This window comes from Oncorhynchus kisutch, linkage group LG16 (genome assembly GCF_002021735.2).
Source record: "Oncorhynchus kisutch isolate 150728-3 linkage group LG16, Okis_V2, whole genome shotgun sequence".
In the NCBI taxonomy this organism is placed as follows: Eukaryota; Metazoa; Chordata; class Actinopteri; order Salmoniformes; family Salmonidae; genus Oncorhynchus; species Oncorhynchus kisutch.
The window spans coordinates 16,732,321-16,759,920 of NC_034189.2; the positions used below are offsets into that span (position 1 = coordinate 16,732,321).

Genomic DNA, 27,600 nt, shown 5'->3' on the forward strand with positions numbered 1-27,600 from the left:
AGTTGTCTGTGTTGTGTCTGTGCAGAGAGGCCTGTTGCTGTTCTGACCCTCCAACCCAACTGGACCCAGATATTCATTAGAGAGACTGTCACTATGAGATGTGACATACAGGGAGGAGGAGACACTGACTGGAACTACAGATGGTATAAGAATAGTCCGGTAGTGACCCTCTTTAGCACAAAGACTGAGTACAGAATCAGTCCTGTCTACATGTCTAACAGTGGATCATATACCTGTGAGGGTGTGAAGGGGAACAAGTTCTCCAAGACCAGTGAGGCTGTACAACTGACTGTGTCTGGTAAGTCTATCGAATCAAGTATAAATTAAATTGGGTTCAGTAGAATACTTTCTAAGACTGAAAGGTTGAAACCTGTCCTCTATCAAATCACAGATCAACCTCAACCTGTCCTGAGTATCTCTCCTCAGTGGCTGAACCCTGGAGACTCAGTGAGTCTGAGCTGTGAAGTTGACAAAACGTCTGCAGGCTGGAGGTTCTCCTGGTACAGGACTGTTCCCTACAGAGCTGGGTTACCCTCCCTATCAGACAAGTCTTACTCTCTACAACCCCTATCTGACAATGTGACTTGTGAAGACTCCTACACTCTGATCCCTGCTGGTCCTACTCACACAGGAGGATATGTGTGTAGAGCTGGGAGAGGAGACCCAGTCTATGATACATTCTACAGTGAACCTCAGTTTCTCTGGTCAGGAGGTAACTAACTGCATTGAAACTGTATTGAATCATATTTAAGTTACCCTCATGTGTCTATATAACTATAGGTCTGACTCTGTCTCTCTTTGTTTCAGATCTGCAGCCTTCAGCGTCTCTTACAGTAAATCCCAACACAACTCAACATTTTACATCAAAGTCTCTCTCACTGATCTGTGAGCTGAAGGGGAACTCTACTGGATGGAGACTGAAGAGACACACAGAGACAGCATGGCGGTCAGAGTGTCCATCTACCTGGAGATCAATAACAAAATCCACCTGCACCATCACATCATTGACAACATGGCACAGTGGAGTGTTCTGGTGTGAGTCTGGATCAGGAGAGAACAGTAATGCTGTCAACATCACAGTAAATGGTATGTCTATTGTACAACATTCACTAATCTTTCATAAATGCATGTATAATAATATGTTCAATTCTGTAACTGAATGACTGCATCTCATAAATATACACTCATAAGATGTTGATGTATTGTGAGTGATGACTCCAGATTTACAGTATTATTTATATATTACGATACACAGATGGTGATGTGATCCTGGAGAGTCCTGTCCATCCTGTGACTGAAGGAGACTCTGTGACTCTGACCTGTACATTTAGACATCAGGGAACAAATCCTAAACTCAAGACTGATTTCTACAAAGATGGAACACTCATCAAGAATGAGACCACAGGAGAGATGACCATCCCTACAGTATCCAAGTCAGATGAAGGATTCTATAAGTGTAAATCTGATGAAGGAGAATCACCAGAGAGCTGGGTGACAGTGAGAGGTGAGAAAACATTTATGATCACAAGTTAGTTACCTTTTTATTATCTGTGTTAAAATCATGTGATTTAAGTATTAATGTTAAAATAGTTTTAGATTTCCACTTCCCTAGAAAATATGATCTGTCAACTAAACTGTCAAAAGACGGGCCAGCCTACTTTATTTTCATGCTCTATACCATAAATATATATCCTCTCTGTCTGTCCTGTTCTCTCACCAGTCTCTCCAGTCTCAGATACATACAGGAATTGAATTACTTTATTTATTTTCCACCTCAGAGTCTGATGGTGTTGTGCTGTTCCCTCTCCAGTCTCTCCAGTCGTATCTCCTGGATCCTCTACATCAGTCCTAGTATTAGTGGTTGTGGGTCTGCTTGTTGCTGGTGTTCTACTGGTCATTCTCCTGGTCCTGCTGGTGAGATATCAAAACAGAAAAGGTGAGACTTTTGAAATGTATCATTTAATATTATTATGTTTAGGATAAAAATGTCTAAATAAAAATTAAAATAGTTGGAGAAAGTTCAGTACATAACACAATGTGTTTGTCATTACAGGTTCCTGTTTCAACAGAATATTCTGGTTAGTACACCTGTCTCTCAACTATATTGATACATACAGTATAACATCTTATCTGTGCTTCTTATGCTGAGTGTCTCTCTCCCTGTAGGCCCCCTCAGCCCCAGAGAACCAACCAGGACCCCCAACAGGACCAAGGATCTACCCAGGGTCAGGCTCCTGATACTGTTTATACATGTCTACATGGTCAGTCTCTCAGCCCAGACCTCTACCAGTCTCATCTCTGTAACCTCATACACTGACTGATCAACATCCACTTTGTATAACAACCAGCTTTGGGGACAAAATCATTTAAATTCCGGTCAATTCAGAAAGTAAACCAAATTCATTATACTTCCTGAATTGACTGGAATTTAAATGGAATTGATCCCATTGATCCCAATTGATCCCTAGTCAAGCTTAGGATAACCAACCTAAAAACCAAAACAAAATATCTCTCTTCTCTGACCAACAGGTGACACTAACATCTACGACACAATCAATTCCTCAGACAACAATGATAATGGTAGTGTAATGTAATGTTTTCAGTATGAATGTGTAGTAGTCTGCTGCTCTTCATTTAATATGACATGTAGAGTTTGACTAAGTGGAGGTGTTTGTGTATTATGTCTCAGATGTTGCTGGTGCTTCTGCTGCTGGACCAAGTCATGTGACTTACGCCCAGATTCAACTGAAAAAGTTGGACAAAAAAAAGAAAGGTGACCCTCAACTGTGACAAATGTAGCGGTGTATCCCAGAGGGAAAAATAATCTAATGTAATTGTACTGAAAAGAGTTGTGTGAGAAAATGGCGCTATGATTTGAGAACTGGAATACAGATGGTTCTTGTTGCTGCCTATCCTTGTATATTCTGCAATAATTGGCTGTTGAGACTGTTCTGTAATTATTATTTTTTCATGGCAATTCACTACAAAAGTGTAATCTACATTTCATGTAGATGTGTGTACATAAATATATATTTACAAATTCTATGCTCTTCCTTCTTCTCCTCAGAAAAGAGAAATTATCCTAAAGAAAATCCAGTCTACTCTGAGGTGAAGACAGGGAAAGCCACAGGTAAGACCCATTCTACAGGTTGGCAGTCATTAAAACCTTAATTCATCATTTCTGAGTTTGGGATGAAGAGGCAGAATGTTCAATAATCTAAGTCCTTCATTTGTTGACTGGAAATGTCCATTGTCAGCAGCAGCTGGACGTTTTGATGTGACCTATGCTGAGGTTGACCTCCAAAAGAGGGCCAAAGCCAAGAAGAAGAGAGGTAAGACTGAACATCCCTCCCTCCATATTCCCCTTATCAGAACCTCATATCTCTTTGACCCCATAGTGAATAACTGTATAAACGATTCTGCATATAACTGTATATTATTCCGTTTTTTATTCTAGATATTCATCTGTATATAACTTCATATTACTCTGTATGTCACTGTATATTATTCCATATATAACTGTATATTATTCCATATATAACTGTATGTTAGTCCATATAGAACTGTATATAACTGTATATTACTCTGTATATTATTCCATATATATAACTCTATATTACTCTGTATGTAACTGTATATTATTCCATATATAACTGTATATTATTCTGTATATAACTGTATATTAGTCTGTATATGACTATATTATTCCGTAAATAACTGTACACTATTCTTTATATTATTCTGTATATAACTGTTATATTATTCTGATGTGTTATCCTCACCCCTACAGAAACAGCAACCCCACCTGAGCCAGAATCTGTCTATTCTCTAGTGAAGCCATACACAGCCCCCGGTAAGATTAAATCAACAATCTATAGAAAGGATATGAAACTATATGTAAGTATGTCCTAACAAACTGGTGAGAAATGTTTCTGATCATGTTACCTTTTTATCATCAGTGTGATGAACTATGGATTCTAGTGTTGATGTTACGTTTGGATTTGCACTCTCAAAGCAAATATTATTTTGCAACTAAATTGTCTGAAGATACAGGCTGGCCAATTGGGAAGCAGAATATGCATTAAGCTAATTCCATCCATTTGTTGACTGGAAATATCCATTGTCAGCAGCAGCAAGACCTGTTGATGTGACCTATGCTGAGGTTGATCTCCAAAAGAAGAACAAAGCCAAGAAGAAGAGAGGTAAGACTGGACATCCCTCCCTCCATATTCCCCCTATCAGAACGTCGTATCTCTTTGACCCCATATATTGAAAAGCTGGATATTATTCTGTATATTATTCTGTCTATAACTGTTACATTATTCTGTATATTATTATGTATCTAACGGTTATATTATTCTGTATATAACTGTTACATTATTCTGTATATTATTCTGTATATAAGTGTATATATTTCTACATATTACTCTGTATATATCATTGTAATATTCGGCATATTATTGTGTATATATCTGTATATTATTCTGTGTATAAGTGTATATTATTCTGTATATAACCCTGTCCTCTATAGAAAGAGCAACCCCACCAGAGGCAGATTCAGTCTATTCTCGATTGAAGCCACGCTAATGCCCCGGTAAGACTAATAGCCATTTGTTATTGATACTAAAATGATATAAATCTGGAACTAATGTTCTAATATCAAATTCTAATGTATCTATTTAAAGTACAGTGGGGCAAAAAAGTATTTAGTCAGCCACCAATTGTGCAAGTTCTCCCACTTAAAAGATGAGAGAGGCCTGTAATTTTCATCATAGGTACACTTCAACTATGACAGACAAAATGAGAAAAAAAGTCCAGAAAATCACATTGTAGGATTTTTTTATTAACTTATTTGGAAATTATGGTGGAAAATAAGTATTTGGTCAATAACAAAAGTTTATCTCAATACTTTGTTATATACCCTTTGTTGGCAATGACAGAGGTCAAACGTTTTCTGTAAGTCTTCACAAGGTTTTCACACACTGTTGCTGGTATTTTGGCCCATTCCTCCATGCAGATCTCCTCTAGAGCAGTGATGTTTTGGGGCTGTTGCTGGGCAACACAGACTTTCAACTCCCTCCAAAGATTTTCTATGGGGTTGAGATCTGGAGACTGGCTAGGCCACTCCAGGACCTTGAAATGCTTCTTACGAAGCCACTCCTTCGTTGCCCGGGCGGTGTGTTTGGGATCATTGTCATGCTGAAAGACCCAGCCACGTTTCATCTTCAATGCCCTTGCTGATGGAAGGAGGTTTTCACTCAAAATCTCACGATACATGGCCCCATTCATTCTTTCCTTTACACGGATCAGTCGTCCTGCTTCACAGTAGGTATGGTGTTCTTTGGATGCAACTCAGAATTCTTTGTCCTCCAAACACGACGAGTTTTTTACCAAAAAGTTCTATTTTGGTTTCCTCTGACCATATGACATTCTCCCAATCTTCTTCTGGATCATCCAAATGCTCTCTAGCAAACTTCAGACGGGCCTGGACATGTACTGGCTTCAGCAGGGGGACACGTCTGGCACTGCAGGATTTGAGTCCCTGGTGGTGTAGTGTGTTACTGATGGTAGGCTTTGTTACTTTGGTCCCAGCTCTCTGCAGGTCATTCACTAGGTCCCCTTGTGTGGTTCTGAGATTTTTGCTCACCGTTCAAGATGGCGTAGCAGTAGGTCGTCCTGTCCTGTCGTGTCCCTGTATATATCGTTTATTTTTCGTTTTTTTACATATTTTCTCCACATATCTCTTTGAAAACATTTTGCTAAACCCTAAGCTTCCAAATACTCTCCTGCAACCCGACTCACCCAATGTAGCTATTTTTCCTAAGTATTTATATTTACTTCGGGACCCCTCAACTGAAGCTAGCCAGCTAACCAGCGGGTATGCTAGCGGTCTCCAGCTAACCGGTCATCAGCTAACCTGTAGTTCGGAAAGCTCTCGCCTGTTCGTACAACGTGACTTTAACCAGAGCACAACGGACCTATTTATTTTTCATCCCCGGATTCCCACCGCAAACGGAACATCTTTCAGCTGGAATTTTCAGCAACTAGCTATCTAGCTAAACCGCAACCTCGGATTACTCCTGGCTAGCGTTTCCACCCACTTAGCTTGAAGCTAGCCCGCCCGACCACAGTAGCATACTCCTGAGCTACAATACCCGGGCCCACGACCGGTCTACCGATGTCATCGCATGAAGAGGAATAAACAGACTCACCCCATCGCGACGTCCCCCAAAGGCTAACTCTCTAGCCCTCGCTATCTCCCTGCTTGCTAATTCGGCCTGCTAACTGCTAGCTTGTCCAGCTCCGGCCCGCTAACTGCTACCTTGTCTAGCCCGGGCCTACAAACTGTTAGCTTGTTAGCACAGGCCTGCTAACCGCCTGAATCGCCGCGTCTCAAACGCTCACCGGACCCATATTTACTTTCTATCTCTTTTGACTTTTAATTTGTTTATACCTTCCGGAAACCTGCCTCACCCAATGTGATACGGAATCGCTATCATTTTTTATTTATTTTTAGAACACACTCAAGAACCTCCAGAAGCTAACCAGCTAACTAGCTACAAGCTATTTAGTCATTGTTAGTTTTTTTTTTTTTTACCTGGATAACACTCGCCAGGCCAGCTTCCCTGCCCCATCCACCGCTGCCCCCTGGACACTGATCTCTTGGCTACATAGCTGATGCACGCTGGACTGTCCATTAATCACGGTACTCCATTCTGCTTGTTTGTTCTATCTGTTGGCCCCGTTGCCTAGTCTACGCCATTTTACCTGCTGTTGTTGTGCTAGCTGATTAGCTGTTGTCTCACCTACTGTTTTAGCTAGCTTTCCCAATTCAACACCTGTGATTACTGTATGCCTCGCTGTATGTCTCTCTCAAATGTCAATATGCCTTGTATACTGTTGTTCAGGTTAGTTATCATTGTTTTAGTTCACAATGGAGCCCCTAGTTCCACTCTTCACGCCCCTGATAACTCCTTTGTCCCACCTCCCACACATGCGGTGACCTCACCCATTACCACCAGCATGTCCAGAGATACAACCTCCCTCATCATCACCCAGTGCCTGGGCTTACCTCCGCTGTACCCGCACCCCACCATACCCCTGTCTGCGCATTATGCCCTGAATATATTCTACCATGCCCAGAAACCTGCTCCTCTTATTCTCTGTCCCCAACGCTCTAGCCGACCAGTTTTGATAGCCTTTAGCCGCACCCTCATACTACTCCTTCTCTGTTCCGCGGGTGATGTGGAGGTAAACCCAGGCCCTGCATGTCCCCAGGCACCCTCATTTGTTGACTTCTGTGATCGAAAAAGCCTTGGTTTCATGCATGTCAACATCAGAAGCCTCCTCCCTAAGTTTGTTTTACTCACTGCTTTAGCACACTCTGCTAACCCTGATGTCCTTGCTGTGTCTGAATCCTGGCTCATGAAGGCCACCAAAAATTCAGAGATTTCCATACCCAACTATAACATCTTCCGTCAAGATAGAACTGCCAAAGGGGGCGGAGTTGCAGTTTACTGCAGAGATAGCCTGCAAAGTAATGTCATACTTTCCAGGTCCATACCCAAACAGTTCGAACTACTAATTTTGAAAATTACTCTCTCCAGAAATAAGTCTCTCACGGTTGCCGCCTGCTACCGACCCCCCTCAGCTCCCAGCTGTGCCCTGGACACCATTTGTGAATTGATCGCCCCCCATCTAGCTTCAGAGTTTGTTCTGTTAGGTGACCTAAACTGGGATATGCTTAACACCTCGCCAGTCCTACAATCTAAGCTAGATGCCCTCAATCTCACACAATCATCAAGGAACCCACCAGGTACAACCCTAACTCTGTAAACAAGGGCACCCTCATAGACGTCATCCTGACCAACTGGCCCTCCAAATACACCTCCGCTGTCTTCAACCAGGATCTCAGCGATCACTGCCTCATTGCCTGTATCCGCTACGGAGCCGCAGTCAAACGACCACCCCTCATCACTGTCAAACGCTCCCTAAAACACTTCTGTGAGCAGGCCTTTCTAATCGACCTGGCCCGGGTATCCTGGAAGGACATTGACCTCATCCCGTCAGTTGAGGATGCCTGGTCATTCTTTATTATTTTTTATTTCACCTTTATTTAACCAGGTAGGCTAGTTGAAACAAGTTCTCATTTGCAACTGCGACCTGGCCAAGATAAAGCATAGCAGTGTGAACAGACAACACAGAGTTACACATGGAGTAAACAATTAACAAGTCAATAACACAGTAGAAAAAAAAAGGTCTATAAACATTGTGTGCAAAAGCATGAGGAGGTAGACGAATAATTACAATTTTGCAGATTAACACTGGAGTGATAAATGATCAGATGGTCATGTACAGGTAGAATATTGGTGTGCAAAAGAGCAGAAAAGTAAATAAAATAAACAGTATGGGGATGAGGTAGGTAAATTGGGTGGGCTATTTACCGATAGACTATGTACAGCTGCAGCGATCGGTTTGAAGTTGGTGAGGGAGATAAAAGTCTCCAACTTCAGCGATTTTTGCAATTCGTTCCAGTCACAGGCAGCAGAGAACTGGAACGAAAGGCGGCCAAATGAGGTGTTGGCTTTAGGGATGATCAGTGAGATACACCTGCTGGAGCGCGTGCTACGGGTGGGTGTTGCCATCGTGACCAGTGAACTGAGATAGGCTGAGATTTACCTAGCATGGACTTGTAGATGACCTGGAGCCAGTGGGTCTGGCGACGAACATGTAGCAAGGGCCACCCGACTAGAGCAACAGGTTGCAGTGGTCGTGTGGTATAGGTGCTTTAGTAACAAAAATGGCACTGTGATAAACTGCATCCAGTTTGCTGAGTAGAGTGTTGGAAGCTATTTTGTAGATGACATTGCCGAAGTCGAGGATCGGTAGGATAGTCAGTTTACTAGGGTAAGTTTGGCGGCGTGAGTGAAGGATGCTTTGTTGCGGAATAGAAAGCCGACTCTAGATTTGATTTTAGATTGGAGATGTTTGATATGAGTCTGGAAGGAGAGTTTACAGTCTAGCCAGACACCTAGGTACTTATAGATGTCCACATATTCTAGGTCGGAACCATCCAAGGTGGTGATGCTAATCGGACGTACGGGTGCAGGCAGCGAACGGTTGAAAAGCCTGCATTTGGTTTTTACTAGCGTTTAAGAGCAGTTTAGAGGCCACGGAAGGAGTGCTGTATGGCATTGAAGCTCGTTTGGAGGTTAGATAGCACAGTGTCCAAGGACGGGCCGGAAGTATACAGAATGGTGTCGTCTGTGTAGAGGTGGATCAGGGAATCGCCCGCAGCAAGAGCAACATCATTGATATATACAGAAAAAAGAGTCGGCCGAGAATTGAACCCTGTGGCACCCCCATAGAGGCTGCCCAGGACTGGACAGCATGCCCTCCGATTTGACACACTGAACTCTGTCTGCAAAGTAGTTGGTGAACCAGGCAAGGCAGTCATCAGAAAAACCGAGGCTACTGAGTCTGCCGATAAGAATATGGTGATTGACAGAGTCGAAAGCCTTGGCAAGGTCGATGAAGACGGCTGCACAGTACTGTCTTTTATCGATGGCGGTTATGATATCGTTTAGTACCTTGAGCGTGGCTGAGGTGCACCCGTAGCCGGCTCGGAAACCAGATTGCACAGCGGAGAAGGTACGGTGGGATTCGAGATGGTCAGTGACCTGTTTGTTGACTTGGCTTTCGAAGACCTTAGATAGGCAGGGCAGGATGGATATAGGTCTGTAACAGTTTGGGTCCAGGGTCTCCCCCTTTGAAGAGGGGGATGACTGCGGATGCTTTCCAATCATAGGGGATCTAGACGATATGAAAGAGAGGTTGAACAGGCTGGTAATAGGGGTTGCGACAATGGCGGCGGATAGTTTCAGAAATAGAGGGTCCAGATTGTCAAGCCCAGTTGATTTGTACGGGTCCGGGTTTGCAGCTCTTTCAGAACATCTGCTATCTGGATATGGGTAAAGGAGAACCTGGAGAGGCTTGGGCGAGTGCTGGGGGGGGCGGAGCTGTTGGCCGAGGTTGGAGTAGCCAGGAGGAAGGCATGGCCAGCCGTTGAGAAATGCTTGTTGAAGTTTTCGATAATCATGGATTTATCAGTGGTGACCGTGTTACCTAGCCTCAGTGCAGTGGAGCTGGGAGGAGGTGCTCTTGTTCTCCATGGACTTCACAGTGTCCCAGAACTTTTTGGAGTTAGAGCTACAGGATGCAAATTCTGCCTGAAGAAGCTGGCCTTTGCTTTCCTGACTGACTGCGTGTATTGGTTCCTGACTTCCCTGAACAGTTGCATACCGCGGGGACTATTCGATGCTATTGCAGTCCGCCACAGGATGTTTTTTTGCTGGTCGAGGGCAGTCAGGTCTGGAGTGAACCAAGGGCTATATCTGTTCTTAGTTCTGCATTTTTTGAACGGGCATGCTTATCTAAAATGGTGAGGAAGTTACTTTTAAAGAATGACCAGGCATCCTCAACTGACGGGATGAGGTCAATGTCCTTCCAGGATACCCGGGCCAGGTCGATTAGAAAGGCTGCTCACAGAAGTGTTTTAGGGAGCGTTTGACAGTGATGAGGGGTGGTCGTTTGACTGCTCCGTAGCGGATACAGGCAATGAGGCAGTGATCGCTGAGATCCTGGTTGAAGACAGCGGAGGTGTATTTGGAGGGCCAGTTGGTCAGGATGACGTCTATGAGGGTGCCCTTGTTTACAGATTTAGGGTTGTACCTGGTGGGTTCCTTGATGATTTGTGTGAGATTGAGGGCATCTAGCTTAGATTGTAGGACTGCCGGGGTGTTAAGCATATCCCAGTTTAGGTCACCTAACAGAACAAACTCTGAAGCTAGATGGGGGGCGATCAATTCACAAATGGTGTCCAGGGCACAGCTGGGAGCTGAGGGGGGTCGGTAGCAGGCGGCAACAGTGAGAGACTTATTTCTGGAGAGAGTAATTTTTAAAATTAGTAGTTCGAACTGTTTGGGTATGGACCTGGAAAGTATGACATTACTTTGCAGCTATCTCTGCAGTAAGACTGCAACTCCTCCCCTTTGGCAGTTCTATCTTGACGGAAAATGTTATAGTTGGGTATGGAAATCTCAGAATTTTTGGTGGCCTTCCTGAGCTAGGATTCAGACTCGGCAAGGACATCAGGGTTACAGAGCGTGCTAAAGCAGTGAGTAAACAAACTTAGGGAGGAGGCTTCTGATGTTGACATGCATGAAACCAAGGCTTTCTCGATCACAGAAGTCAACAATGAGGGTGCCTGGGGACATGCAGGGCCTGGGTTTACCTCCACATCACCCGCGGAACAGAGAGGAGTAATATTAGGGGTGGCTAAAGGCTATCAAAACTGGTCGCCTAGAGCGTTGGGGACAAAGAATAAAAGGAGCAGATTTCTGGGCATGGTAGAAATATTCAGGGCATAATACTAGTGGTCTTGGTCTTGAGACCACTCAGTATCTAGTGGTCTTGGTCTTGAGACCACTCAGTAATCTATGGTCTTGGTCCTTGAGACCAATCAAGAACACACAAATTTGGTCGTTATGATCGTGGTATAGGTCTCAATTCACTGGGTCGGGATAGTGGGACCAAATGTTTCTAGGTCTAAAACTGGGGTTACCAAACAGTATTAGCAAAACCCATAGGACGTTAGATAGACATTGCATCAGTGTCTACCTGTAATGTCAGCATTATGGCTATCTGTCGAGAGATGGGCAGCTTCAATTGAGGCCAGCTTCCCATTTAGAAAATCGTCAATTGTCTTCTACTATTTCTATGAGTTGGTAAAAAACAAACAGAAAGGGTTCACACTGCCACCTATTGTTGTTGTTTGAAATGTAAAAAGTCAAGGTTGGCAATTTACTGCCACCTGCAGTTATGGAATGTTTACTCACAATTATAATTCATTGTCTGATCCTTTGATGACCAGAATGGAATTATGTGATCCTTTCTTAACCCATAGGAAGTCCAACCCAGTTGAATACTTACAAATTGTGAAAGTCCTCAATAGTGCTGCTCATGCAGAAACATGCTTTTGCGCACTAGAGTCCTCTATCTTTGTCTATGAGGCAACCCAATTGGAGGAAGACAATATTCTTTGATCATTGGCTGATCACTCCCAAACCATAGGAATCCCCACCCAGTTGACTACTTTTTGATGGTGGAAGCCGTCAATGGCAATGTTTATAGTCAAATTAGTTTTTTTCCATCTAGCGTTCTCTATTTATCTCTATTTTAAAAAATGAAAAAATGAAAGGAAAAGTGATAACTAAACATTAACAACATAATGAATTAGATGCATAAGTAAAAGTCAATCAACATGTTCCACATTCATACAATCAACATTGAACATTTTACAGAGAACAATAGAGATTACATTTCTGTAAATTCAATTTAAAGGTTTTGAAAATTGGTTAAACATCATGTTTTTACTATTTAGTTAATTTGTTCTGCAAATACATTCACATATGAATCTGTAATAGGTTCATCAGAATGATCACTACTGTGCATCCCTTTACTGCTTATATTTCACTATGTTTCTGTAGTGACCCGTTTAGTGTGGTGGTAAGGAATTCAGGTATACAATAGAAAGAAAGTGTGTGAGAAGTATCTTTGTCTATCTGACAGATGCTGGAAGACATGTGTTGAAAGTTGGGAAAAATAGGATACAACTTAGAAAACAAATATAAACCCCTAAAGTGCACCAGTTCTGTAGAACAACCCATAAATTAATGATAGTTTTAACAATGTTTTGAGGCTTTACATCGTCTGTTTACATTTACATTGTTTACACACATTGGAGTAAAACCAGATTGTATTCTTCAATAATCAATGGGTATGAATGGGTATACATTATATCATTCATTTATAAGTACAAAAATGGACGTAGTAACTAAGTATTATAGCTTTAAGTTCAACATACACCTATAATGAACTTTCCAAAACAGCTACATTTATGGACATTTCTAAGGTTTCTGTATGTTGATATTCAGTGCTCTTTTCTCTCAGCTCTGCCTGAAACTACAGTGAAACCCTGTGTTCACCGGAGAGACAGTTACTCTGACGTGTTCAGCTGGGTCTTACAGTGACTGGAGCTATAAATGGTACAAAGACAACAGTGAGATTAGCTTGTCCCAGTATAAATACCATAATACCAGATCCACCATCAGTAGAGTTACTGAGTCTGACCAGGGTCTCTACTGGTGTCAGGGAGAGAGAAGATCCAGACCCACATCTTCATCCATCAGTGATGATGTCTCTGTGTCTCTATTCACTGTGAATAGTGAGTCTTTTAGTTGTTGTTGCTGTTGTTGTTATCTTATCACTCAAACCTATTGAAATACCCACAGATTATCAGCCAAAGACCACACTGACTTCAGACAAAGAGAACATATTCACAGGAGACAGAGTGACACTGAGATGTACTGTAGATTCTCCTGGATGGAAGTTTTACTGGTACAGACACAGACCAGACTCTACACCAGTAACCACAACCTCTGGATACTCCTACACACTCAGCTGGGTCAGTGTCTCTGATGGAGGACAGTACTGGTGCAGAGCTGGGAGAGGAGACCCAGTCTACTACACTCTGTACAGTGACCCAGTCCAGATAAACATTACTGGTGAGTCGAAAACAGTTTTATGATAAATGGATGTTATTTTATATGGATAGACAGTAATCTATGGTATAATATTTGTCTGTTAACTGTATCACAACAATGATAGATAACTTGAAGCTATAGTGCAACAGTTTATTCAGTTAGTTGTCTGTGTTGTGTCTGTGCAGAGAGGCCTGTTGCTGTTCTGACCCTCCAACCCAACTGGACCCAGATATTCATTAGAGAGACTGTCACTATGAGATGTGACATACAGGGAGGAGGAGACACTGACTGGAACTACAGATGGTATAAGAATAGTCCGGTAGTGACCCTCTTTAGCACAAAGACTGAGTACAGAATCAGTCCTGTCTACATGTCTAACAGTGGATCATATACCTGTGAGGGTGTGAAGGGGAACAAGTTCTCCAAGACCAGTGAGGCTGTACAACTGACTGTGTCTGGTAAGTCTATCGAATCAAGTATAAATTAAATTGGGTTCAGTAGAATACTTTCTAAGACTGAAAGGTTGAAACCTGTCCTCTATCAAATCACAGATCAACCTCAACCTGTCCTGAGTATCTCTCCTCAGTGGCTGAACCCTGGAGACTCAGTGAGTCTGAGCTGTGAAGTTGACAAAACGTCTGCAGGCTGGAGGTTCTCCTGGTACAGGACTGTTCCCTACAGAGCTGGGTTACCCTCCCTATCAGACAAGTCTTACTCTCTACAACCCCTATCTGACAATGTGACTTGTGAAGACTCCTACACTCTGATCCCTGCTGGTCCTACTCACACAGGAGGATATGTGTGTAGAGCTGGGAGAGGAGACCCAGTCTATGATACATTCTACAGTGAACCTCAGTTTCTCTGGTCAGGAGGTAACTAACTGCATTGAAACTGTATTGAATCATATTTAAGTTACCCTCATGTGTCTATATAACTATAGGTCTGACTCTGTCTCTCTTTGTTTCAGATCTGCAGCCTTCAGCGTCTCTTACAGTAAATCCCAACACAACTCAACATTTTACATCAAAGTCTCTCTCACTGATCTGTGAGCTGAAGGGGAACTCTACTGGATGGAGACTGAAGAGACACACAGAGACAGCATGGCGGTCAGAGTGTCCATCTACCTGGAGATCAATAACAAAATCCACCTGCACCATCACATCATTGACAACATGGCACAGTGGAGTGTTCTGGTGTGAGTCTGGATCAGGAGAGAACAGTAATGCTGTCAACATCACAGTAAATGGTATGTCTATTGTACAACATTCACTAATCTTTCATAAATGCATGTATAATAATATGTTCAATTCTGTAACTGAATGACTGCATCTCATAAATATACACTCATAAGATGTTGATGTATTGTGAGTGATGACTCCAGATTTACAGTATTATTTATATATTACGATACACAGATGGTGATGTGATCCTGGAGAGTCCTGTCCATCCTGTGACTGAAGGAGACTCTGTGACTCTGACCTGTACATTTAGACATCAGGGAACAAATCCTAAACTCAAGACTGATTTCTACAAAGATGGAACACTCATCAAGAATGAGACCACAGGAGAGATGACCATCCCTACAGTATCCAAGTCAGATGAAGGATTCTATAAGTGTAAATCTGATGAAGGAGAATCACCAGAGAGCTGGGTGACAGTGAGAGGTGAGAAAACATTTATGATCACAAGTTAGTTACCTTTTTATTATCTGTGTTAAAATCATGTGATTTAAGTATTAATGTTAAAATAGTTTTAGATTTCCACTTCCCTAGAAAATATGATCTGTCAACTAAACTGTCAAAAGACGGGCCAGCCTACTTTATTTTCATGCTCTATACCATAAATATATATCCTCTCTGTCTGTCCTGTTCTCTCACCAGTCTCTCCAGTCTCAGATACATACAGGAATTGAATTACTTTATTTATTTTCCACCTCAGAGTCTGATGGTGTTGTGCTGTTCCCTCTCCAGTCTCTCCAGTCGTATCTCCTGGATCCTCTACATCAGTCCTAGTATTAGTGGTTGTGGGTCTGCTTGTTGCTGGTGTTCTACTGGTCATTCTCCTGGTCCTGCTGGTGAGATATCAAAACAGAAAAGGTGAGACTTTTGAAATGTATCATTTAATATTATTATGTTTAGGATAAAAATGTCTAAATAAAAATTAAAATAGTTGGAGAAAGTTCAGTACATAACACAATGTGTTTGTCATTACAGGTTCCTGTTTCAACAGAATATTCTGGTTAGTACACCTGTCTCTCAACTATATTGATACATACAGTATAACATCTTATCTGTGCTTCTTATGCTGAGTGTCTCTCTCCCTGTAGGCCCCCTCAGCCCCAGAGAACCAACCAGGACCCCCAACAGGACCAAGGATCTACCCAGGGTCAGGCTCCTGATACTGTTTATACATGTCTACATGGTCAGTCTCTCAGCCCAGACCTCTACCAGTCTCATCTCTGTAACCTCATACACTGACTGATCAACATCCACTTTGTATAACAACCAGCTTTGGGGACAAAATCATTTAAATTCCGGTCAATTCAGAAAGTAAACCAAATTCATTATACTTCCTGAATTGACTGGAATTTAAATGGAATTGATCCCATTGATCCCAATTGATCCCTAGTCAAGCTTAGGATAACCAACCTAAAAACCAAAACAAAATATCTCTCTTCTCTGACCAACAGGTGACACTAACATCTACGACACAATCAATTCCTCAGACAACAATGATAATGGTAGTGTAATGTAATGTTTTCAGTATGAATGTGTAGTAGTCTGCTGCTCTTCATTTAATATGACATGTAGAGTTTGACTAAGTGGAGGTGTTTGTGTATTATGTCTCAGATGTTGCTGGTGCTTCTGCTGCTGGACCAAGTCATGTGACTTACGCCCAGATTCAACTGAAAAAGTTGGACAAAAAAAAGAAAGGTGACCCTCAACTGTGACAAATGTAGCGGTGTATCCCAGAGGGAAAAATAATCTAATGTAATTGTACTGAAAAGAGTTGTGTGAGAAAATGGCGCTATGATTTGAGAACTGGAATACAGATGGTTCTTGTTGCTGCCTATCCTTGTATATTCTGCAATAATTGGCTGTTGAGACTGTTCTGTAATTATTATTTTTTCATGGCAATTCACTACAAAAGTGTAATCTACATTTCATGTAGATGTGTGTACATAAATATATATTTACAAATTCTATGCTCTTCCTTCTTCTCCTCAGAAAAGAGAAATTATCCTAAAGAAAATCCAGTCTACTCTGAGGTGAAGACAGGGAAAGCCACAGGTAAGACCCATTCTACAGGTTGGCAGTCATTAAAACCTTAATTCATCATTTCTGAGTTTGGGATGAAGAGGCAGAATGTTCAATAATCTAAGTCCTTCATTTGTTGACTGGAAATGTCCATTGTCAGCAGCAGCTGGACGTTTTGATGTGACCTATGCTGAGGTTGACCTCCAAAAGAGGGCCAAAGCCAAGAAGAAGAGAGGTAAGACTGAACATCCCTCCCTCCATATTCCCCTTATCAGAACCTCATATCTCTTTGACCCCATAGTGAATAACTGTATAAACGATTCTGCATATAACTGTATATTATTCCGTTTTTTATTCTAGATATTCATCTGTATATAACTTCATATTACTCTGTATGTCACTGTATATTATTCCATATATAACTGTATATTATTCCATATATAACTGTATGTTAGTCCATATAGAACTGTATATAACTGTATATTACTCTGTATATTATTCCATATATATAACTCTATATTACTCTGTATGTAACTGTATATTATTCCATATATAACTGTATATTATTCTGTATATAACTGTATATTAGTCTGTATATGACTATATTATTCCGTAAATAACTGTACACTATTCTTTATATTATTCTGTATATAACTGTTATATTATTCTGATGTGTTATCCTCACCCCTACAGAAACAGCAACCCCACCTGAGCCAGAATCTGTCTATTCTCTAGTGAAGCCATACACAGCCCCCGGTAAGATTAAATCAACAATCTATAGAAAGGATATGAAACTATATGTAAGTATGTCCTAACAAACTGGTGAGAAATGTTTCTGATCATGTTACCTTTTTATCATCAGTGTGATGAACTATGGATTCTAGTGTTGATGTTACGTTTGGATTTGCACTCTCAAAGCAAATATTATTTTGCAACTAAATTGTCTGAAGATACAGGCTGGCCAATTGGGAAGCAGAATATGCATTAAGCTAATTCCATCCATTTGTTGACTGGAAATATCCATTGTCAGCAGCAGCAAGACCTGTTGATGTGACCTATGCTGAGGTTGATCTCCAAAAGAAGAACAAAGCCAAGAAGAAGAGAGGTAAGACTGGACATCCCTCCCTCCATATTCCCCCTATCAGAACGTCGTATCTCTTTGACCCCATATATTGAAAAGCTGGATATTATTCTGTATATTATTCTGTCTATAACTGTTACATTATTCTGTATATTATTATGTATCTAACGGTTATATTATTCTGTATATAACTGTTACATTATTCTGTATATTATTCTGTATATAAGTGTATATATTTCTACATATTACTCTGTATATATCATTGTAATATTCGGCATATTATTGTGTATATATCTGTATATTATTCTGTGTATAAGTGTATATTATTCTGTATATAACCCTGTCCTCTATAGAAAGAGCAACCCCACCAGAGGCAGATTCAGTCTATTCTCGATTGAAGCCACGCTAATGCCCCGGTAAGACTAATAGCCATTTGTTATTGATACTAAAATGATATAAATCTGGAACTAATGTTCTAATATCAAATTCTAATGTATCTATTTAAAGTACAGTGGGGCAAAAAAGTATTTAGTCAGCCACCAATTGTGCAAGTTCTCCCACTTAAAAAGATGAGAGAGGCCTGTAATTTTCATCATAGGTACACTTCAACTATGACAGACAAAATGAGAAAAAAAGTCCAGAAAATCACATTGTAGGATTTTTTTATTAACTTATTTGGAAATTATGGTGGAAAATAAGTATTTGGTCAATAACAAAAGTTTATCTCAATACTTTGTTATATACCCTTTGTTGGCAATGACAGAGGTCAAACGTTTTCTGTAAGTCTTCACAAGGTTTTCACACACTGTTGCTGGTATTTTGGCCCATTCCTCCATGCAGATCTCCTCTAGAGCAGTGATGTTTTGGGGCTGTTGCTGGGCAACACAGACTTTCAACTCCCTCCAAAGATTTTCTATGGGGTTGAGATCTGGAGACTGGCTAGGCCACTCCAGGACCTTGAAATGCTTCTTACGAAGCCACTCCTTCGTTGCCCGGGCGGTGTGTTTGGGATCATTGTCATGCTGAAAGACCCAGCCACGTTTCATCTTCAATGCCCTTGCTGATGGAAGGAGGTTTTCACTCAAAATCTCACGATACATGGCCCCATTCATTCTTTCCTTTACACGGATCAGTCGTCCTGCTTCACAGTAGGTATGGTGTTCTTTGGATGCAACTCAGAATTCTTTGTCCTCCAAACACGACGAGTTTTTTACCAAAAAGTTCTATTTTGGTTTCCTCTGACCATATGACATTCTCCCAATCTTCTTCTGGATCATCCAAATGCTCTCTAGCAAACTTCAGACGGGCCTGGACATGTACTGGCTTCAGCAGGGGGACACGTCTGGCACTGCAGGATTTGAGTCCCTGGTGGTGTAGTGTGTTACTGATGGTAGGCTTTGTTACTTTGGTCCCAGCTCTCTGCAGGTCATTCACTAGGTCCCCTTGTGTGGTTCTGAGATTTTTGCTCACCGTTCAAGATGGCGTAGCAGTAGGTCGTCCTGTCCTGTCGTGTCCCTGTATATATCGTTTATTTTTCGTTTTTTTACATATTTTCTCCACATATCTCTTTGAAAACATTTTGCTAAACCCTAAGCTTCCAAATACTCTCCTGCAACCCGACTCACCCAATGTAGCTATTTTTCCTAAAGTATTTATATTTACTTCGGGACCCCTCAACTGAAGCTAGCCAGCTAACCAGCGGGTATGCTAGCGGTCTCCAGCTAACCGGTCATCAGCTAACCTGTAGTTCGGAAAGCTCTCGCCTGTTCGTACAACGTGACTTTAACCAGAGCACAACGGACCTATTTATTTTTCATCCCCGGATTCCCACCGCAAACGGAACATCTTTCAGCTGGAATTTTCAGCAACTAGCTATCTAGCTAAACCGCAACCTCGGATTACTCCTGGCTAGCGTTTCCACCCACTTAGCTTGAAGCTAGCCCGCCCGACCACAGTAGCATACTCCTGAGCTACAATACCCGGGCCCACGACCGGTCTACCGATGTCATCGCATGAAGAGGAATAAACAGACTCACCCCATCGCGACGTCCCCCAAAGGCTAACTCTCTAGCCCTCGCTATCTCCCTGCTTGCTAATTCGGCCTGCTAACTGCTAGCTTGTCCAGCTCCGGCCCGCTAACTGCTACCTTGTCTAGCCCGGGCCTACAAACTGTTAGCTTGTTAGCACAGGCCTGCTAACCGCCTGAATCGCCGCGTCTCAAACGCTCACCGGACCCATATTTACTTTCTATCTCTTTTGACTTTTAATTTGTTTATACCTTCCGGAAACCTGCCTCACCCAATGTGATACGGAATCGCTATCATTTTTTATTTATTTTTAGAACACACTCAAGAACCTCCAGAAGCTAACCAGCTAACTAGCTACAAGCTATTTAGTCATTGTTAGTTTTTTTTTTTTTTACCTGGATAACACTCGCCAGGCCAGCTTCCCTGCCCCATCCACCGCTGCCCCCTGGACACTGATCTCTTGGCTACATAGCTGATGCACGCTGGACTGTCCATTAATCACGGTACTCCATTCTGCTTGTTTGTTCTATCTGTTGGCCCCGTTGCCTAGTCTACGCCATTTTACCTGCTGTTGTTGTGCTAGCTGATTAGCTGTTGTCTCACCTACTGTTTTAGCTAGCTTTCCCAATTCAACACCTGTGATTACTGTATGCCTCGCTGTATGTCTCTCTCAAATGTCAATATGCCTTGTATACTGTTGTTCAGGTTAGTTATCATTGTTTTAGTTCACAATGGAGCCCCTAGTTCCACTCTTCACGCCCCTGATAACTCCTTTGTCCCACCTCCCACACATGCGGTGACCTCACCCATTACCACCAGCATGTCCAGAGATACAACCTCCCTCATCATCACCCAGTGCCTGGGCTTACCTCCGCTGTACCCGCACCCCACCATACCCCTGTCTGCGCATTATGCCCTGAATATATTCTACCATGCCCAGAAACCTGCTCCTCTTATTCTCTGTCCCCAACGCTCTAGCCGACCAGTTTTGATAGCCTTTAGCCGCACCCTCATACTACTCCTTCTCTGTTCCGCGGGTGATGTGGAGGTAAACCCAGGCCCTGCATGTCCCCAGGCACCCTCATTTGTTGACTTCTGTGATCGAAAAAGCCTTGGTTTCATGCATGTCAACATCAGAAGCCTCCTCCCTAAGTTTGTTTTACTCACTGCTTTAGCACACTCTGCTAACCCTGATGTCCTTGCTGTGTCTGAATCCTGGCTCATGAAGGCCACCAAAAATTCAGAGATTTCCATACCCAACTATAACATCTTCCGTCAAGATAGAACTGCCAAAGGGGGCGGAGTTGCAGTTTACTGCAGAGATAGCCTGCAAAGTAATGTCATACTTTCCAGGTCCATACCCAAACAGTTCGAACTACTAATTTTGAAAATTACTCTCTCCAGAAATAAGTCTCTCACGGTTGCCGCCTGCTACCGACCCCCCTCAGCTCCCAGCTGTGCCCTGGACACCATTTGTGAATTGATCGCCCCCCATCTAGCTTCAGAGTTTGTTCTGTTAGGTGACCTAAACTGGGATATGCTTAACACCTCGCCAGTCCTACAATCTAAGCTAGATGCCCTCAATCTCACACAAATCATCAAGGAACCCACCAGGTACAACCCTAACTCTGTAAACAAGGGCACCCTCATAGACGTCATCCTGACCAACTGGCCCTCCAAATACACCTCCGCTGTCTTCAACCAGGATCTCAGCGATCACTGCCTCATTGCCTGTATCCGCTACGGAGCCGCAGTCAAACGACCACCCCTCATCACTGTCAAACGCTCCCTAAAACACTTCTGTGAGCAGGCCTTTCTAATCGACCTGGCCCGGGTATCCTGGAAGGACATTGACCTCATCCCGTCAGTTGAGGATGCCTGGTCATTCTTTAAAAGTAACTTCCTCACCATTTTAGATAAGCATGCTCCGTTCAAAAAATGCAGAACTAAGAACAGATACAGCCCTTGGTTCACCCCAGACCTGACTGCCCTCGACCAGCACAAAAACATCCTGTGGCGGACTGCAATAGCATCGAATAGTCCCCGTGATATGCAACTGTTCAGGGAAGTCCGGAACCAATACACGCAGTCAGTCAGGAAAGCTAAGGCCAGCTTCTTCAGGCAGAAGTTTGCATCCTGTAGCTCCAACTCCAAAAAGTTCTGGGACACCGTGAAGTCCATGGAGAACAAGAGCACCTCCTCCCAGCTGCCCACTGCACTGAGGCTAGGTAACACGGTCACCACTGATAAATCCATGATTATCGAAAACTTCAATAAGCATTTCTCAACGGCTGGCCATGCCTTCCGCCTGGCTACTTCAACCTCGGCCAACAGCTCCGCCCCCCCCGCTGCTCCTCGCCCAAGCCTCTCCAGGTTCTCCTTTAACCAAATCCAGATAGCAGATGTTCTGAAAGAGCTGCAAAACCTGGACCCGTACAAATCAGCTGGGCTTGACAATCTGGACCCTCTATTTCTGAAACTATCTGCCACCATTGTCGCAACCCCTATTACCAGCCTGTTCAACCTCTCTTTCATATCGTCTGAGATCCCCAAGGATTGGAAAGCTGCCGCAGTCATCCCCCTCTTCAAAGGGGGAGACACCCTGGACCCAAACTGTTACAGACCTATATCCATCCTGCCCTGCCTATCTAAGGTCTTCGAAAGCCAAGTCAACAAGCAGGTCACTGACCATCTCGAATCCCACCGCACCTTCTCCGCTGTGCAATCTGGTTTCCGAGCCGGTCATGGGTGCACCTCAGCCACACTCAAGGTACTCAACGATATCATAACCGCCATCGATAAAAGACAGTACTGTGCAGCCGTCTTCATCGACCTTGCCAAGGCTTTCGACTCTGTCAATCACCATATTCTTATCGGCAGACTCAGGAGCCTCGGTTTTTCGGATGACTGCCTTGCCTGATTCACCAATTACTTTGCAGACAGAGTTCAGTGCGTCAAATCGGAGGGCATGCTGTCTGGTCCTCTGGCAGTCTCTATGGGGGTGCCACAGGGTTCAATTCTCGGGCCGACTCTTTTCTCTGTGTATATCAATGATGTTGCTCTTGCTGCGGGCGATTCCCTGATCCACCTCTACGCAGACGACACCATTCTATATACCTTCGGCCCGTCTTTGGACACTGTGCTATCTAACCTCCAAACAAGCTTCAATGCCATACAACACTCCTTCCGTGGCCTCCAACTGCTCTTAAACGCTAGTAAAACCAAATGCATGCTTTTCAACCGGTCGCTGCCTGCACCCGCATGCCCGACTAGCATCACCACCCTGGATGGTTCCGACCTAGAATATGTGGATGTCTATAAGTACCTAGGTGTCTGGCTAGACTGCAAACTCTCCTTCCAGACTCATATCAAACATCTCCAATCGAAAATCAAATCAAGAGTCGGCTTTCTATTCCGCAACAAAGCCTCCTTCACTCACGCCGCCAAGCTTACCCTAGTAAAACTGACTATCCTACCGATCCTCGACTTCGGCGATGTCATCTACAAAATGGCTTCCAACACTCTACTCAGCAAACTGGATGCAGTCTATCACAGTGCCATCCGTTTCGTCACTAAAGCACCTTATACCACCCACCACTGCGACTTGTATGCTCTAGTCGGCTGGCCCTCGCTACATATTCGTCGCCAGACCCACTGGCTCCAGGTCATCTACAAGTCCATGCTAGGTAAAGCTCCGCCTTATCTCAGCTCACTGGTCACGATGGCAACACCCATCCGTAGCACGCGCTCCAGCAGGTGTATCTCACTGATCATCCCTAAAGCCAACACCTCATTTGGCCGCCTTTCGTTCTAGTACTCTGCTGCCTGTGACTGGAACGAATTGCAAAAATCGCTGAAGTTGGAGACTTTTATCTCCCTCACCAACTTCAAACATCAGCTATCTGAGTAGCTAACCGATCGCTGCAGCTGTACATAGTCTATTGGTATATAGCCCACCCTTTCTCACCTACCTCATCCCCATACTGTTTTTATTTATTTACTTTTCTGCTCTTTTGCACACCAATATCTCTATCTGTACATGACCATCTGATCATTCATCACTCCAGTGTTATTCTGCAAAATTGTAATTATTTGCCTACCTCCTCATGCCTTTTGCACACATTGTATATAGACTCCCCCTTTGGTTTCTACTGTGTTATTGACTTGTTAATTGTTTACTCCATGTGTAACTCTTTGTTGTCTGCTCACACTGCTATGCTTTATCTTGGCCAGGTCGCAGTTGCAAATGAGAACTTGTTCTCAACTAGCCTACCTGGTTAAATAAAGGTGAAATAAAAAAATTAAAAATCATTTTGACCAAACAGGGTGAGATCTTGCGTGGAGCCCCAGATCGAGGGAGATTATCAGTGGTCTTGTATGTCTTCCATTTTCTAATAATTGCTCCCACAGTTGATTTCTTCAAACCAAGCTGCTTACCTATTGCAGATTCAGTCTTCTCAGCCTAGTTCAGGTCTACAATTTTGTTTCTGGTGTCCTTTGACAGCTCTTTGGTCTTGGCCATAGTGGAGTTTGGAGTGTGACTGTTTGAGGTTGTGGACAGGTGTCTTTTATACTGATAACAAGTTCAAACAGGTGCCATTAATACAGGTAACGAGTGGAGGACAGAGGAGCCTCTTAAAGAAGAAGTTACAGGTCTGTGAGAGCTAGAAATCTTGCTTGTTTGTAGGTGACCAAATACTTATTTTCCACCATAATTTGCAAATAAATTCATAAAAAATCCTACAATGTTATTTTCTGGATTTTTTTTCTCATTTTGTCTGTCATAGTTGAAGTGTACCTATGATGAAAATTACAGGCCTCTCTCATCATTTTAAGTGGGAGAACTTGCACAATTGGTGGCTGACTAAATACTTTTTTGCCCCACTGTATGTCTCTATGTTTTATTCTTAGGGGATTGTTTTACTTCATGCAGGTCCTTGAGGGAGATGGAGGGATAAATAACTTTGTGTGGTGATATGTTACAGGTCCTTGAGGGAGATGGAGGGATAAATAACTTTGTGTGGTGATATGTTACAGGTCCTTGAGGGAGAAGGAGGGATAAATAACTTTGTGTGGTGATATGTTACAGGTCCTTGAGGGAGAAGGAGGGATAAATAACTTTGTGTGGTGATATGTTACAGGTCCTTGAGGGAGATGGAGGGATAAATAACTTTGTGTGGTGATATGTTACAGGTCCTTGAGGGAGATGGAGGGATAAATAACTTTGTGTGGTGATATGTTACAGGTCCTTGAGGGAGATGGAGGGATAAATAACTTTGTGTGGTGATATGTTACAGGTCCTTGAGGGAGATGGAGGGATAAATAACTTTGTGTGGTGATATGTTACAGGTCCTTGAGGGAGAAGGAGGGATAAATAACTTTGTGTGGTGATATGTTACAGGTCCTTGAGGGAGAAGGAGGGATAAATAACTTTGTGTGGTGATATGTTACAGGTCCTTGAGGGAGATGGAGGGATAAATAACTTTGTGTGGTGATATGTTACAGGTCCTTGAGGGAGATGGAGGGATAAATAACTTTGTGTGGCGATATATTACAGGTCCTTGAGGGAGATGGAGGGATAAATAACTTTGTGTGGTGATATGTTACAGGTCCTTGAGGGAGAAGGAGGGATAAATAACTTTGTGTGGTGATATGTTACAGGTCCTTGAGGGAGAAGGAGGGATAAATAACTTTGTGTGGTGATATGTTATAGGTCCTTGAGGGAGATGGAGGGATAAATAACTTTGTGTGGTGACATGTTACAGGTCCTTGAGGGAGAAGGAGGGATAAATGACTTTGTGTGGTGATATGTTACAGGTCCTTGAGGGAGATGGAGGGATAAATAACTTTGTGTGGTGATATGTTACAGGTCCTTGAGGGAGATGGAGGGATAAATAACTTTGTGTGGTGATATGTTACAGGTCCTTGAGGGAGATGGAGGGACACTTCATCAGAGGAGGAGCAGGATAAACCTGGGAATATGGATTATGCACACACACACACACGCAAGCGCACCCAAGCGCAAGCGCACCCACGCAAGCGCCCTCACACATACACTTACACATACACTTACACATACACTTACACATACACTTTATATGTATATATAACAACATCTATATTTGATTTAATATTGTTTTTTGTGTATAACTGCAACAGCTTTTAAACAATGATATGTTGTTATGGATATTATCTGCACCTACAGTAATTGTATAAAAAAAATAATTAAGTATACATTTTGACAGTAATGAAACTGGAAGGGATGATAGATGATCAGGGAAGCAGATCTGATGACACCGAGGTCTGAGGAAGCATTGACGGTCTGATGATCCTATGAACAGAGGGAGCCGCTCAGAGTAGAAAGACAGTCAGGGTCCGTAGCCTCAGCAGCACACCATACTGGTGATGCTTAGCTTAGCTGGCTAGCCACTCCTCTCCACTAACTCTATGTAGCACCCACTTGGGTGATGCTATTATGCTGCCACAAAGATGCTGGAAGAATAACATTAGCAGTTAGAGTATCTTATCCACTAGTCCCAGCCATCTCCTCATGCAGTCCTCTCACTTCTTCTGCTTTTCTCCAGTGTTATGACATTCTAGTCCATTCATATACACACAGTCTCCAAAGCTAGCTTGTTAGATAGCAATTGAGCCAAAACTGGCAAATTCGAACTTTAAAATCATTATTGATGACCAATTAATTATGGATTCTAAATTACCAATCAAAAAACTAAAAGCTGAAAAATGGCCATACAAAAAAACGTAAAGGCCCAGTGCCGTCAAAAAATGTGATTTCCTGTGTTGTGTATATACACTGAGTTAGGAATTACTGCCTAATATTCAGTTTGCCCCTTCCCACTCAGACCACTCCCAGACATTCATAGCATCATTCTTGTTTTACAAATTGCTCTTTGCTTAGAAACTATTTTTTATTTTTTATTTTACCACAATCACAGTAAGATTCTTACTTGTTACCCAGAAATGATTTGATATTGAGATAAAAGTGACTGCATTGGACCTTTAAAAACCACTAAATATGATTAAATGTGCAAAACATTTATGAGAACGATCATCCATGGCTTCCATAGCGGCACCATCATGGCTATTTTATATTTATTGTTTATGTTGTCAATGTCTGAAATGTATTATCTTTGATTCATTTTTCTGTCATTCCATGATATAATAACATATTTCTTTGTGATTTTTACAGAATACTTTCAGTATTATACATGTTTTTCTATTCAACTGTACTTTTTGAATATCTTTGCATTGCGCTTTTTTAATAAACTTCAGTTTTTCATCCACAAGATAGAATGAGTGGATGTTGTCATCAATGTCAACTCTTCCATACAACCTACTTTGTCCAGCCCTCCCTTCAGCCTAATCAAGTTATTGGGCTCGTCAACGTGTGAGTGAAAGGGTCAATCTGTGATTGGTACATCCATTTTGTGACTTTTAAATTAAAGACATGCTCTGGAAATTTGGAGACTACAAAGTACACTACATGACCAAATGCATGTGGACACCTGAACATCTCATTCCATAATCATAGGCATTAATATGGACTTGGTCCCCCATTTGCTCCTCCACTCTTCTGGGAAGGCTTTCCACTAGATGTTGGAACATTGCTG

The 27,600-nt window shown here is 42.5% G+C and overlaps 1 protein-coding gene across 1 annotated transcript in view; it reads left to right on the forward strand.

Annotated features, from left to right (window-relative positions):
• The window catches only part of LOC109906211 (basement membrane-specific heparan sulfate proteoglycan core protein-like), a 258,730-nt gene extending 231,447 nt beyond the window's left edge, over window positions 1-27,283 (forward strand). The window contains exons 18-47 of the mRNA XM_031793088.1: window positions 26-298; window positions 392-712; window positions 808-1,086; window positions 1,256-1,504; window positions 1,811-1,936; window positions 2,054-2,078; window positions 2,167-2,261; window positions 2,530-2,580; window positions 2,690-2,773; window positions 3,068-3,130; window positions 3,258-3,332; window positions 3,791-3,853; window positions 4,128-4,202; window positions 4,532-4,582; window positions 13,287-13,625; window positions 13,790-14,062; window positions 14,156-14,476; window positions 14,572-14,850; window positions 15,020-15,268; window positions 15,575-15,700; window positions 15,818-15,842; window positions 15,931-16,025; window positions 16,294-16,344; window positions 16,454-16,537; window positions 16,832-16,894; window positions 17,022-17,096; window positions 17,555-17,617; window positions 17,892-17,966; window positions 18,296-18,358; window positions 25,891-27,283. Coding sequence (XP_031648948.1) covers window positions 26-298; window positions 392-712; window positions 808-1,086; window positions 1,256-1,504; window positions 1,811-1,936; window positions 2,054-2,078; window positions 2,167-2,261; window positions 2,530-2,580; window positions 2,690-2,773; window positions 3,068-3,130; window positions 3,258-3,332; window positions 3,791-3,853; window positions 4,128-4,202; window positions 4,532-4,582; window positions 13,287-13,625; window positions 13,790-14,062; window positions 14,156-14,476; window positions 14,572-14,850; window positions 15,020-15,268; window positions 15,575-15,700; window positions 15,818-15,842; window positions 15,931-16,025; window positions 16,294-16,344; window positions 16,454-16,537; window positions 16,832-16,894; window positions 17,022-17,096; window positions 17,555-17,617; window positions 17,892-17,966; window positions 18,296-18,351 — 4,004 coding nt within the window. The 3' untranslated portion in view covers window positions 18,352-18,358; window positions 25,891-27,283. The remainder of the gene's footprint in view (window positions 1-25; window positions 299-391; window positions 713-807; window positions 1,087-1,255; window positions 1,505-1,810; window positions 1,937-2,053; window positions 2,079-2,166; window positions 2,262-2,529; window positions 2,581-2,689; window positions 2,774-3,067; window positions 3,131-3,257; window positions 3,333-3,790; window positions 3,854-4,127; window positions 4,203-4,531; window positions 4,583-13,286; window positions 13,626-13,789; window positions 14,063-14,155; window positions 14,477-14,571; window positions 14,851-15,019; window positions 15,269-15,574; window positions 15,701-15,817; window positions 15,843-15,930; window positions 16,026-16,293; window positions 16,345-16,453; window positions 16,538-16,831; window positions 16,895-17,021; window positions 17,097-17,554; window positions 17,618-17,891; window positions 17,967-18,295; window positions 18,359-25,890) is intronic.
• The last annotated feature ends 317 nt before the right edge of the window (window positions 27,284-27,600 follow it).